This window comes from Haliotis cracherodii, unplaced genomic scaffold (genome assembly GCF_022045235.1).
Source record: "Haliotis cracherodii isolate W230 unplaced genomic scaffold, xgHalCrac1.p SCAF_8, whole genome shotgun sequence".
In the NCBI taxonomy this organism is placed as follows: domain Eukaryota; kingdom Metazoa; phylum Mollusca; class Gastropoda; order Lepetellida; family Haliotidae; genus Haliotis; species Haliotis cracherodii.
In genome coordinates, this window is record NW_027266341.1 from 55474701 (window position 1) to 55490392 (window position 15692).

Below are 15692 nucleotides of genomic sequence, written 5' to 3' on the forward strand. Positions count from 1 at the left end.
ATCCTGCGCAATGAACAGCAAGAAGTCCGGTGGTAGTAGCGTTCCTTGTCTCACATCTGTCTTGTAAATCAAAGACAAGATGCAATACGTGAAATGGAAGGAATACATTAAAAAAAGGATGGTGATAGCTGATCATTTACATAATTTACATTTGTAAAAACTTTGAGAGTGGTAAACATTTTGACCAAATCAATTCCAGTGCTCTTGAGTATCTCATTTATGAAGATCTCAAATACTTATCCAAAAATATTGGTGAATGTTATCGCGCTTGCATTAGAGTACTTTTGACGCTTCGAGGGCATGCATATTGCGAATAATTGATCAATGTTAATAACATGTGGGATTATTTGATGTAAGACCACTTGTGAAAAAGCCCTTTCAACCATGAGGTCCATTGTTGGCAATTACACAGGTGGTTTACACGAGCCGTATTAATCCTAATTTTACTGTAGAATACAATGTACCGTAAATAAATTGTTTTTCCTTTTGACTAGTAGGCTCGAAATTGTCGTTTCAATCACTGGTGGTATACACAGTATTAGAGAGATAGGGAACTGAGAATTGGGGTTTAGGTACGGGTAATTGACGCGGTCTCTACAAGTCCCTTAATTCTGCCCCAGTCAACACTTTGTTCACAACCTGCCGCCATCTTTCATGAGGCCTCACCCATGGCACTGATCCAGTTGCCCGAGCTGTGGTAATCCAGTCGACGACCTTCTCAATATTGTCGTTGGTTATGTACTACAAACAAAGTTGACCGAGTGGCAGCCATTTAGTGGACACGATGAACAATGTAAAGATCTTTTTAACTTGAACACGATCATATTTTTAAGATACGTTGTTGGGGCAACTGTTATCTCGAACATTATTTGTCGAAGTTAAGGTTGGCACGGGGACAGCTAATTTATCCAAGGAAGTCACATTGATTTGTTATTTGTGTATAATTGACGATTCCCTGTATCATTATGGTCGAAGATGTTTAGTTCATTTTTTGGGATAATATTTTATTAAATTACTCCTTATGACATATGTCAAGAAATAGATCGACAACGTATGTTGAATATAGAAAACAACAGATGACTTCATCAACGTTGCACTTTTATGACTTGCAGTTATTCATTGCCGGAGCGGTCGGGTAGCCTAGTGGCTAAAGCGTTCGCTCGTCACGCCGAAGACCCGGGTTCAATTCACGACATCGGTACAATGTGTGAAGCACATTTCTCTTGTCCCCCGCCGTGATATTGCTGGAATATTGCTAAATCGGCGTAAAACCATACTCACTCACTCACTCATGTCTAACCGTCACTGAAAATTATAAATACCAACTTAAAGAACTGCCCATTGAATTTGTATAATAGATAAGAGATGTGTAATAGCACGTATACACACACCCATTCAGTGTGATCTATTGATAACCACGCCTATTGGTCCTAAACGGTTAAATATATGTTTAACACAGAGGTGTATTTGTGGTACAGGCTTGAGGCGTCAACTTTCACTCTCTGTTCAATGTAGGTGCACAATGGCTCCAGAGTTGTATGTTCACGGCAGTGTGCGGTTGTAATGAGCTTCCCTTATGATTTTTAGTGTGCCTACTCCGCCTAGATATAGACTGGATGGTGAGTCATCGGCCCGTCCAAGCAATCCCTGTTATCGACCTATAGCAACAAATTAAACATCTGTTGTCAAACATGCCCACGACAAGCGGGTGTTTTTTGCATCATGTGATCTATATTATATATCTGATATAACCACATTAACCGAATATCTGTATCATATGAGTATGGTCCACGTGTGGGTTTCACGCTGACGCTGCAGATTGTTCTTGACGCGTGTGGATTCATGAACTTATGACGAGAAGAATATGAAGGGTATGAGATAGGGTGAAAAAATATCGACAGTGTTGCGCTGAGGTGACACAGCTATGATTATTCACTCACACCGAAGCTTTTTGTAGACAATGTATGTTACAAGCAATATCAGACAATAGATATCACGTGACCGTAGACTTCGTAATCCGGATTACGCCGGCCGCCATTTTGGAAGCTTGAAGGTTAAGTATTTTTGGCTGTTGTACGAGACATTGTTTTGGATATGTTATGTTCTGCTTGTATCATATACGCCAGAGTAGTAGATTAAGTTTTAAGACATTTGTCCTATCATCGACGTTGCTGTGAATGATAGGAATGCAACTGACGTAAGGCTAGATTTGACGAACTTGACGTAACAGTATTTACTCTCTAGGAAGGCTACTTGATACATGTGATGTTATTTGGAAAAAAGAGCGGGTGGTCTTTGATAGTGGACATTAACTAGTGGACACACTGACCGCCGTGGATCAGTATTTGTACACGCTGTGCCCAAGCTGTTGACGTGCCTGTTGGTGCTGTCATCGAGGGGTCGCCTTTCTGACGTAACGTCATCGCAGGGTTCTAAGAAGCCTTTGTGTCCAAACTGACCAGAGTCACGTCATAGGGTTTACGGTATCCAATCAAACATCGTCAGCGTGACACCAGAACCATGAACGTTTGACTTCCGTGATTATAAAGTCAAACGAAGAGGAAGAGGGAGGAAGAGAAAGAAAAAGGGGAGGGAACACAAACAAGATGGACACTTTCATTTAGTAACAGTATCGGCTTTGTTTGAATCCTTCAATTGTCGACATGATGTTAGACCAAGTCGTCACAGTGTCATGTTGACGGTGGAGCAGCTGTTGACGTTGGTCGAAGCCTCCCAACACGCTGTCTCAACACGGCGGATCAACATACAGCGTCTGAATGAGCGCCCTGCGGCGCATGGACCGCAAAAACGCCATGAACCTCACGACGGTGGAGACGATGACGTAGCCCCCATTCCATGCTTGTGGTACACATACAAATTATCCTCTCCTCGGGCTGCTCATATATTGACTTTGATCCACAAGGAGGAGACGACGTATGTCCTTCTTCTGAAAGGACCCTTATCATGAAAACACTTCAGAAACTAGTTGACGTAATGGCGTCCTACCATGCCGCCCCAAATCTAACTCTACGCCCACCTCCGTTTATACAGGTCTCGTTTGATCCTCCCAAAATCTGAAAACCCTGCTCTCAGTCACATCTTAAGCTGAAACGGAGCCTATAATGAATATGTCTGTATTTCTCTATTTATGATTGATATGAAAGGGAACGCTTCGGGTCTCCCGTGTAAAGAAAATTGAAAGTATATGGCGACAGGCGACAGAATGTAAGACCATAGAGGAGTGTTTGTGGTTTGTTTGAAGCCACGCTGAGAAATATTCCACCAAATGTTGGCATGTCAATTATACAGCCTGGTCATACGATCCAGTGATTAATGAGTATCGTCCCATGTCGTCGGGGAACGCTGCCACGCAATCAACCAATTCACCTAGCCTGACCATCCGATCCATTAAGTCGCCTCGGACGACAAGCATAGGTTTCAGGGAACTAATTCTAACCTGGATTCCCAAGGGGGCATCCCAAAGGGGCATCCCCCCCAAAAAAGGACAACGAATTGAGAAATCATGTCTCATGCCTTCTCACCATCATCCCTGGTGATGATTATAACAGTTTATTCCAATATTTATATAAGTGTAGTCAACAACACTGAATAGGCCGGGGGCGGATCGGGTGAGTTAGTTAACAGAATATGGCAATGCACTATTGTTTATGATATGGCAGGGAAAGAGTACGGGCTGATACTGTTTGTGTGAAAACTGCTTCAAAGGTGTGGCAAAGCCTTTGCTGTGCTAACATCTCTAACTGAGCTGTAGTTTGTCCAGTCGTGAGGACAATAGGATCTCGGCGAGAAGGACAGTGGCGATCTTTACCCAAGCTTCAGGGCCAGGATACGAATAAACGCAGCAATTTGAACATCGAACACACTTGGTCCTAGTGCATGGTTGAGGATTTGGCAGCTTACTGGGGCAGTGATGTTCCTAGCGGTGTCAGGGGTGGGTTTATACAAGGCTTGACAGTCGACTTTGGCTTCGGGGCTCGGAATAAACGCTTGTGATGAACACTGACGGACCAGAACGTGGGACGAAACTATGAAATGTTGAATTAAATCAGCATCCAGTTGGTTGTCTATTTGTGTAAATAGTGAAAATGAATAGATTGTTTGATGGTGCTCAGTAAATACATATTTTGCTGGATACAACTGGGACAAAAAATAGATTGTTCTGAAAAATCATTGAAAAGAAATTCCCGAAAGGGTCGAAGATCTTCAGTTGTAGAGACTATGGAGTGCCAATATAAGGGTTGTATAGGGTTTAGAGTTATATTTCGGTTTGCGTCGCTTGTGGCAATATTCCATCAGTATTGTGCGAGGGGACCGCGAGTGAATGTTGTTTAACGCCGCAGACAACCATATTCCAGCTTGGGTGTTGTTCTGCTTGAGATGTGTTCTAACCAGGGTCCAGAGCCATGCAAATATTGTACCCTTGTGGGAATCGAACTTGGTATTGGTCGCGTCAAGAGATCGCTGTATCATCCAGGCCACGCAAACGACCCTTAACATGGCTTCGAAGGCCATCATGACTCACACCCATTCCCCTCCTCCCACCCTCTCCCACTCCCCCTCCCTCCCGTGATATATACAACGGCATACATTATGTCCATTCCAGATCCGCCATGGCCTCTGAGTCGTGAAGTCCTCTTGTCTAACGGTCAATTCAAATAGATGTTTGGCGTTTCAATAGTAATTAGTGTTAAGGACAATGTATTTTGGTATTTACCGTTACACTGTGTCCACAAGCGTGTCAAAGGTCACCCCGTGTCCACCCTGTCTAACGATGTCACCTGAGACGACCCTGACAGCGTCTTTCCGTGCTAATTACACGTATATCTCGCCCATCAGCAGTCCGTGTTTTAGTTCAAGCAGAGCGTGATACATGTCTATCTTGTCTCCGTCCATCTCGCCGCCATCTAGACCAGTGACAACACTCCAACACACCAACACGTGATTCACGCGAAACCCAGGGACTAAAACTCAGTAACAACAGCGAATTATGTTTATCACGTTTCTAGAAACAAGTCAATTATAATTTGAACAATTATAGAAAATTGCAGCATTTTCTATCACGGTATACCCACGCACGGCCTTTACATGGTGTACATAGGGAAGTAGTTAAGTTAGCCGACCTCGACTGCTCTTGTGCGCTTTGAGATCGTGTGATAACCCCACGGTGATGAATGCAGTGTAGAACTGCCTCTGAACTAGTTCATATTGGAAACGCAAGTTACTATTGACTTTACCTTATCGTTTAAGTAGCTACTATTACCCTGTTACACGTTCACCTACCCCTCGTTACCCTTAACGTAAGTGCATCAAGTTTACCCCCAACCAAGTGGGTCAGCAATAAGTTTGATCTGCTATGCAACAACATGTTTACCCTTATAAGCATAAACATATATATCATCATCTTCCGCATCTTTAACACATCTATCCTTATTAAAAGCATCAGTAAGTCTTTCCTTACCACACGCATCAGGAACACGCTTATTGAGCATTAGCAATATATTGTCTTTACCAGACTGATTCAGCAACAGGTTTAACCGTATCATATTAATCAGCAATAGGTCTTCCCTTTGTTCATCAGTAACAAATATGGCATATGGTTCAACAGGAAGTTTTTACTTATAGGAATCGGCAACAATCGTTATTGCACCAGCAACAAATCTGTCCTATGTCCCAGCAAGACGTTTGTACTTATATGCAGCAGCAACAAGTCTATCCTAAGTTCATCTGCAGCAATTCGGGCATATGTCCCAGGAGGTCGTTTATACTTATATAAATCGTTACATAGCCTAGCCTCTTCCTATGTTATTATTTGTATCATCATGCACTGTAAAGCCTCTCTCTTGTTACAGACGAGCAAGAAAAAACGATACCGCTTCTCCCTGGTGTTGGACGAACTGACCCGCACGGACAATGTCCACTACAAAGTCATCCTGCTCGAGTTCATCAACTGTGTCATCATCTACACAGAGGATGTCGAAGATCGAATCCGGGTCAGGAACGAGTTCTATGGTATGTACCGGCATTACCTTATGTTACTTTCATACCTTGGAACACACTCCGATTACAATACTCTTCAAAAAGCGTAATTGGGACGTCTTCATCAAAGTGCCCGTGCGGTATCCGACACAATTTCAAAATATTTAAGGCTCCTTGGCTTAAACCAAAAGTTACGAAGAGGATACTTAATATGTTACATCACGTCAGATTCGTTGAAGCGAGCTTCGACCCACAAGGCAGTAGCAGCTATGTCTGTGTTTGGGGATGGAAATTATTATTGTAAAGAACTGTAGAACGGGAATGATACAATATGTTGATGTTGATCCTTTGTATCCTCTCTATGATATACTGGAATAATGCGTCGCCAATCTTCCCTCCCTCGCTCAATCGTCGAACTGAATATACAAATACAGTGTCGTATAGTAGTGACGCATGCGAGGGCCCCGTCCTCCGTACCAGCAGCGTTGCGAACCCTTACTGTCGCATCTCGTGCCCTCGGTGTGACGAATAGGTCTGTGTGCGGCATGTTGCGCTGCGTTTTATCACGATCGGTGGACATTCAACAAACCGGCGGTAAATAAGTCGAGAAGTCGCTACAAACCCTTCACCGCTTCTCGCTTTACGCGCCGTATTATACCCCGCACGACTGAGAAACGTTGGCGTAACGCCGTGCCGGTAACAGCCTCATCCCTGATTCCCCCCTCACTCCCCCACCCAGGAGACCAGCGTTGAAAAGTGTGTTTTTTGTGAGGATTGTCATAAATATATATTATTTGTTAAACAAGAAGAGCGGTATTGTCAAACCTTGTCTCACCCCTACACCCGTCCCCACCCTGTGTCTGTCACGCTAACGCTCAACATGACCCTTTAGTCATACCTGGCCCCCTTGCATTATACACCCCATTCCACAACAGACCTTTAGGGGACACAACGTGTTTGTTACGCATCTGCGCTTTGTGAAATTTGCATATATTTCTGAAGGGTGTAAACATAATTGTTGAGACGCCTGTGCATGAATATGTAACCCCTCAGTTATGATGAGGGTATTTCGTAAGTAATAATTTCGTTTATATCCCGGTGTCAGCGTTCTGGGCCAGACAGACCATCCCTTGTTAAAAGCAACTCATCCCTCACCCCTCCTACCCCTGCTCGCATAGTTTAGTAGACTTCTATACAGACTTATCCAACCTCAAGCCAAGTGTGACGAATACCAAAGTTGTGCTTCAGGTGACCTCGTTCTTGAAAGTCCAAGATAACCTAGCACCTGCACCCTTAACACACATAACTTGACTGTATAGCTGTACATCTTGTCTGACCACGTGTGCACTCAACCGTGACGAATAAAACGCTAGCCCCGTGTCGAATTTTAGCGACTTCGGAGACAATTATTCATATATGAATCTTCAGCCCCTGAATCTAATCAGATTAGTAAAATCAAAGACTATTCTACATATATGAATCCTCACTGAATCGTATCAGATTAGCAAAGTCAAAGACTATTTTACATATATGAATGTTCAACCCCAGGATCTAATCAGATTAGTCGAGTCAAACACTATTTTACATATTTGAATGTTCATCCCCTGAATCTAATCAGATTAGTCAAGTCAAACACTATTTCACATATTTGAACCTTCACCAATCTAATCAGGTCAGTAGACGACCTTAACCTAAATATATTAAGGAGCGCCCCTCTACCCACGCACGTTGGAACGCTAGCACTGTGATCCCCAATACCTTATTCAGTCTATCTACCTGTTTAATTGCTCATACGGGGGATGGGCAAGATAGTTCAAGGCCTTTCACTCTCCAGTGCAGCTCCACAAAACGGGTGCAGCTTGAATAAACCTGATCAAGGTACACAGCACTGTCAAAATCGTATCTAAATATTTTCTGTTTATCAAATGATAAACACTAACCCGTCTTATAGCCATGTTTATGAACACGAAGACTTGAAGACGGATGGCAAACAGACGTGTTTGATCCTTGTCACAGGGGCTGTATGGCTGGTCGTCTTGGCCATGCTTGTGGTCATGACAAGGCCTTTGTGAAGAAATCCTTGATACTTCTCACTGATCCTCTGGTCGGGCTCGCCTATTGATGGACACAATAACATGTATATACTGATTGTTGCTGGACCATGGCCAGAGTTGTGAGGACAGACTGAGGTCAGCCCTCGACTGCCCAACACTACATACTCATAAATACAAGGCGATAGGGTCAAGAGACTTCATGAATATGGTTTAAGTTTCCAGTGTTATTTTGGCCGTGAAATACGTCCACCCTTTGACCCGTGTCCACTGACATCAGGAGGTATTGGTCAAGGATCTTCTCTTGATATGGGCAGAGGGGGGTCTTGTGGTTCTTCTGAAATGGCAGTCATCATATTGTAATTACTGTAAACTACGGTTATAACGAACTCAAAAGGACCCTTTTAGTTCGTAAAACCATAGTTCTCTATAAGCATATATACAGCATATATAAACACATGGACGGGACTAAAAATAAGTTCGTTATATCGGTCAGTTCGTTATAGGCGTGTTCTTTATAAACGTAGTTTACTGTATTTAATCTGATCACAATGCAATCTTAGCGCAACGACTTGTAAGTATATGTTAAAGTATGAAGTTACGATGGTCTTAGGGCTCAGATCGCTTTGTGCAAGCGGGCCCAAGAATGGGCTGGGATTTGAACTGTGTGCTGAGACAACGCTAAAACCACTAGGCTTCCCAACCGCCCTTTTCCCCAATCGACAACACAGACAGAATACATAAATACTTCAGCATTGTTGTTAACGTTTACTGTCCGCCACCATTTGTAGAATGTACTCTTGTCTGGGGTCCTTTCGTAATTAAGGTAATTCTACGTCATCAAAAACACTCGAAGCCAATACAACAAGTTTGCTTTACCTAACAGCAACCTTACCCATCAAAGCCAGTCTGTCTTTCATTCTCACATTGAGCAAATAGAATGATGCTGAGCAATTCCGTACAAAACACACAACTGTTTCTTGAGGTTTTCGGGACTATTATGTACCGGGATTAAATGGTTGCAATTAGGCGATGTCGTATTGTGCTCGGTGCTTCCAACTGCCTTAGTGGTACTGTCCCCCGACAACTAGAAATAGCCCGGTCGCCAGTTCACCTGACGACTTCTCCCCTGTACATAGTTCCAACAAGTCGTAGGTAAATATTGTCTCTAATTGCTGCGTAACGAATCGGCCTAGTTGACCTTTCCGCGGAGGCGTGACGTGGGGATATCCCTTTTCGTCAACACAGATCGACACAATGTGTTCCGTAAAACCATACATTAGCGTATTTTGAAACAGATAACAAAATAAGGGTAATGGTACCACGGAAAGTCGGGTAAACGGGTAATTGTGATGTAACAGAAATGGTAATCACGTTATCACAGAATGGCAGTCATTATGCACAGAACAGGTTATCGTGATGTAACAGAAATGGTAATCATGTTATCACAGAGCGGCAGTCATTATGTAAGGGGTAATCATGATAACAATGATATCACAGACATGGTAATCACGACATCATGATAACAGAAAAAGGGTAGCCCAGGGGGATTATCATGATTTAGAAAGAACACTCGTGACGTCACAGAAAGACTTTCAATAACTAAGAAGGGGTAGTGATGATATCATAGAAAGGATAATGCTTCAAAACATTTATGACTGACTATAACGGTAGAAATTGAAAATACATGCATGCATGCATGCATACCTCAATGCTGAATTCATTGACCTCCCATCTTACAAAGTGCGTATCATGCATAATCACACACCGGCATTTTCGAAATGTTACGTATGTGAGGAATATGTTTATTCTAGTTTTGATACACTCATTAGAAGTATTTTAATCACATCTTGTCTTGTTAGCTTTGATTTGCATGGCGTCCGCTTGCCAAAATTGCGACCTTCAAACTTGTGACTTAGCACTTCTCTACACTTCACAGGGATGAACGCGACCCTTGAAGGAAAACCAATTTGACATTTTAAATAGGTGTTGAGCTTCAGTTTTCGCTGTGGCAGTGGAGCTCGACGCTTGCGACCCCTGTGTATGTTCATCCGACTCATTTCAGAGGAAGAACTCTCAAATACCACCCATCCTTTGTTGTACTACAGTAACTATTCCTAAAACTCTTACGCGACTTGTCGCCTCAGAGTCCCCACTGAGATAATTATCTCTCCTTTCTTGTCGAGATTCGTTCTTCATTCTTTAGAGACTATTGCATCTATATATACCTGTATACATATGTCTATATTTGTACATTGTATACATTTGAATATGGTCTGTATAATTACCTGTATACAACTTTCCCTAATGTGTATACGACGGTATACATCTGTATAATCTATATTTTGGAATACGTGTGTACATGTACTTGGTCTAATGACGTTGTTATACGCCAGGGTGCCGTTGTTCAAAGCGATCTTAGCGCTAAGGTGATCGTAACACCCATAACTTAACATAGACTTACGAAAGTCGTAGTGCTAAGGTTGTTTTGTACAACGGCACCCTGATCTTCATATATTTGAATATGGGTTTTATGCGTCTGAAATGGTATCTTTTTAAATAACAGATAACAGATATTAGGAGGTAGCTCCTTCGTATTTGGGGATGACATAGCACTTTTCTCAGTAAATGGATGTAATACCGCGTTCAAATAACGTCGTTTCTTTCTGAAGTGAGTATATGAGAGTTTTTAACAACCAACACTCCCGAACCTAAGTTTAAAACATATAAAAAGTGAAGCTCCCTCGTTGGTTTAAATGAACGTTTGTGCGCATGTGTTCAATTGAATGGACGCAACACTGGGAATTTTTCCATGCGATTGAATGTTTTTCATCCATGACTTGCATCAAACATTGATAGAATCTCCCGATGACTATCTTCTACCAATCATCTCATCCTTCAGAAACATCCTCGTAAATAGTCCTTTCGTCACCCACGTTTGAATGGGTGTACTGACACCTTGACAACATATGAATAACAGCCGTGACCTTCAAACAAAACAACCCGTATATCCCGGATGTAGCTTCTGTGAGACATGGGTGTGCCTTCGTTCCTCACTGTAAAAAAACAACAAAATATATTTATTTTGGATGCTATATCTATATAGAAACATTATCAATAGATAAAGTGATAACCTCAGGGTGTTGATGTACATATAGATTTTAATTCCACTTTTTTCCTTTATTTCAGGTCTCAAGCTACAAGACGTCCTAAATTCGCTCAGGTAAGACGAATCACTGTTACGTGACCTACCTATTACGTAGTTAAACGTTATAGAAGGCTTGCATGTGTTTTCGCACTGGCAGTAAACAGGGAAACATGAAGATAGGAATGCATCAGGGGTACCATCTTGCGTGTATCATCTTTTTTTTATGTAAATAAAGCGACAAAACCCTTTCCATATCCAATAGAAATCTCTGTATAAAGCAGAGTCGATTGTACGATTCCGACTATATCATGAGCATGTGTTTATGAATCACTATCAAATAGTAATGATACCAGGTGTTCGCGAAACGATTAGGGTATCCCGCCCCACCTGTGGCACCCGTCACAAACACATGCAAAGGCAAGCCAATTGATCACCTGAAAAAACCACGGGAACATATGGTACAAGTTAAAATAGGGAATGACAACGGACATCATTTTTTGTCACTGATGCGTCAAACTTAGTTGTTTAATTTCATTGATTTATTGGTGGTTGTGATTGGTGTACGGACGAAGATGGTTTTAGGCTCTGTCTCGCCATGAGAAACTGCAAAGTTGCTGATGCGGCGTTAAACAGTATTCAATCACAAGCAAGATCTGAATACCCTTTCTCCTTTCCGAATACCAACTACATAGTTACATTGTCGTACCAATCTGTTTACATCGCTTGGCGACATGGAAAAGAATAATTCCAGTTGCATTTGAACATTATGTAGGTAAAACATATAAGTAGCCTTATCAAATTTCTTACAACTTCTGAACTGATAGAAAAAGAGATATATTATTTCAAATCCACACGAATGGGCACTGAAATCGGCTTAAATGAGCGTGTATGTAAGACAAAGATTTATTCGATGCAGCGTTCATATATTAAGGTATATATAAAGAATATAAAGAACGAAATAAACAAGTTAGGTTTCAAAAGAACTAAATGCCATCAAAAGATCACCCGATGGCTTCGATATGAGTTTGTAGTGTTACCCCTGATGTCATGATTGCTTAGCTGTAAAGATCCCAAATACAAGACCTTTGTTCAGTCAAGGTCACGTGGTCATTTGTCTCTGTCCAATCCAAGTTTAGACAACCTAACTCTGCTGATTTGTGACCAGTTATTTGCAGGTTGAGCTTGATAAATAAATTTCAACTTAAATTAGCAGTCACCAGCAACATTTGCATTAGACTATCCTTGCCAAAATGGCGTCGATGGAGACCTTTAAGTTTGAGCTGGATTGTTCCAGAGCAAACCTGTTATGTCACTTCCACCTTAGCTATGAGTGGATGTAGATCCACCCGTGGGGCAGGTTAATATGTCGCTGACGTCGTTGTTAACGTGTTACAGGAAGGAGGAGGAACATGGCGTTACGCTACAGCTGCAGCTGTTCGAGGAACACAAGGCCAATGATGATGAACTTCATCCTGCTGCCAAGAACGTGGACCTCGGTAGCCCCATGGACGTCTTCCACGCCATCTACAAACAGGTGAGTCGACGGTCCTTATCTCGAACGCAGTTATCTCGACGTAACGTTTGCGTATCACTCGTATTTTAAAAACGTTTTTTCTCGAAATTGCTTCTTTTACATGTCGAGTCAAGGAAAGTTGCATAACTTGTTATGTTATGTTCAGATGAAAAACTTCCTAATCCTTAAGTCGAGTGCCTTTATGTTTGCTCCTAAGAAGTTAGATCAAGGTCAATTCTACCATGACATAAATAATATTAACCTCTAAACTACCTTCCCTTAACTGTTAAAAATAACAAACGTTGAATTCATATTGTCACGCGTGGTACATACATTTTCAGGAAATGTTTGTGTATTTGTTAGCTGATGAAAGAATATGATCTTTGTTGGTTAACTAAATATTCTGATACTATAAGTCAGATCAGAGCGAGTATTGATGTCAGAGCAAGGGTCAAATATCACAGGTATTTGTCCTCCTAACCTTTTTGAAGTAGCCCCCTCCTGTTGAGTAAGACCCGTATGCTTCTTAGAAGTCTTATAGATCTCTGCAAAATGTCAAAGACAACAAAGTATCTGTGCCCCTCACGTCAAGGCACGGTTATTGCTTTACATATTTACCAGTTGTACGGGGAATAGTACAATAGCGCACGAGACACATTGACATTCATCATATGTCACTGTCATAGCAGTACAGGTCACGTGCAGTGCAAGCCTAGGACATGACATGTTCTACACAACTGATGACGATGCTTGAAATTCTACCTGTCTTTGGGACATCCATCAGTAAATATTTACTGTCTCTGAAACATGTTACAGGAAATTTATCACACCTCGTTTATTGGCTGTGTAAATCTAGTAGATACTTAAAACGAACAAACTCAATATTTTCCTGTATTGATTTGGTCAACAGGTGTTGAAAATATAGCCAGGTATACCAATTATTACTGAAATCTATGTTTTGAAAATATTTACCCGTTTTGGGAGTTGTTTGATTTTTTTTTTAGAAACTGTACAAACTGTACGAGTTAGTTTGCCTAAGGTGTTGGTGTACGGTGATACGTTTTGGTATCTATGGTAACAAAATATTTATAAAACATGTTCGTACTCCGATTGAATACATAGTGACTCGAGAGGCATGCTGCGCAGGTCAATTGCTCTTCTAGTTCGTCCCGTGTAGACCTAGGTTTTAATGAGCCTGGAGTTTTCACGTGTTTGAGACACCGTGCATACGTTAACAGTAATTTAAACTCTTAAAGTTCAAACCGAAACTGTGAATTAAAAAACAACGCGGAAGTTCCAAAGGCTGTGACGTAAGTTCTATGTAGATGTAGAGTATTCAGGTGTCATAGCGGCTTCTATCATCAGTCTGGTGCCAGCCCATAGCAACAGGTGCGGCTTTGTCCCCAGAAGAGGGAGGGCGGGGTAGGACTCAGGTGCGAGACGGTCCTAATACCTCGACTACCTGTACATATCTTTACCTTCACTGCAAAGCGCGCACCTGCAGCGTTCGGCTGATTAGCATGCAAGCTACAACAGGTAGAAACGATGTGCCAAACGCCTGGCTGCATGCGCTGGATGGGATGGACCCTTCTGACCCTCATACGTGATGTGTTGTAGACTTGTTAATCTGGTTAGTTAAGGGGAAAATGCAGTTAGATTTTAAGATCAAGTTTTCAATCTGCTGTAATGCCTTTTGGGGCCAGTCATATCCGCGATCTTAAAGACGACTTTCTCAAGGACATGATGAAATCTTGGTAGAGGATAGAATACATTTGCAAGGTTTAAATGTAATGAATACTTTGTAATATTTTGGGTGATAACACTTTGGTATAAATCTATGTTTTTCGTAACAGGTATGCTCAACGCCCCAAGAGTTGAACTTCCTGACATGCCTGCAGCATCTCCTGAAGATAGATCCAAACGATCCCATCAGTGACACTGTCTGGCAGAGTGTGGAGCAGTTGGTTTCCAAGGCAACACTTATAGAAAATGCTTCAGAGGCTCAGAAACTTCTCGTGTCTACATCCAGGAAGCTGGACAGATCGGGGGACCCTAAGTGCTGTTGTTCCTGCCACAAGGATGGCGGGGATGGTGGACACGGAAACCCAAAACAGAGGCTTGGGAGGGGGTCAGCGCCAAGCACACCTGACGGGGAACGACCTCCTCTTGGGTCACCACTTGCTCCCCCTCCACCCCCACCTCCACCACCTCCTGCCTCCATCCCTCCGCCTCCTCCACCCCCTCCGCCGCCACCAGGAGGACCACCTCCTCCACCTCCACCCCCAGGATGTCCTCCTCCTCCCCCAGCTCCGGGATGCGCACCCAAAGCACCGGTTTCTAACCTCCCACAGGTCAATGTGCCCAAACCTAAGTCAAAGATGAGGACGTTCCAATGGCATAAAATCTCAATGAACAAAGTGATGGGCAAGAGTAACTTGTGGACATTGGTTGGCAAACTGTTCAACAACTATAAAATGGACTATCATAAGATGGACGAGTTGTTCAGCGTTGCACAGCCTCGACCAGCCGCAAGGCAGGACGGCCCAGGCACACCAGAGAAGAAGAGGGAGAGTAGCGAGGTGAGCATTATGACGTAAAAATGACGTATTTTGTGACGTCATCAGTAATGGATACATCATGGTTCTAGCTTTGTGCAACAAAGTCATATGTTTTATGAATCTGGTACCCGATTGTGACTATTTGTGTAGGGACACTGTAAGACAATGCCTGTCTGTGGCACAGATCGGGTACAAGAGAAGATGTCGGAAGGAGCTAGCCGTGCATGACGCTGGAACAAACAATAGCAGTCTGTCGTTATAGTTATAGCCTCTCTGGGGTATTATGCCACCACAGCTGTCGTACCGACTGGGTTCCATCCACGATATATACTGTTGCAGGAACAGCCATACGTTCTACTTCCATCCCTGTTCAAATTTCAGGGTAAAACGTCTCCATGTTTACGACCAGGTTAACGAGATCCCTA

General features: G+C 42.5%; 1 protein-coding gene across 1 annotated transcript in view; it reads left to right on the top strand.

Annotated features, from left to right (window-relative positions):
• The window catches only part of LOC139450697 (FH2 domain-containing protein 1-like), a 58549-nt gene that overhangs the window by 25839 nt on the left and 17018 nt on the right, over nt 1–15692 (top strand). Inside the window, exons 3-6 of the mRNA XM_071232503.1 lie at nt 5871–6030; nt 11238–11271; nt 12592–12730; nt 14563–15288. Of these exons, the coding sequence (XP_071088604.1) occupies nt 5871–6030; nt 11238–11271; nt 12592–12730; nt 14563–15288 (1059 nt within the window). The remainder of the gene's footprint in view (nt 1–5870; nt 6031–11237; nt 11272–12591; nt 12731–14562; nt 15289–15692) is intronic.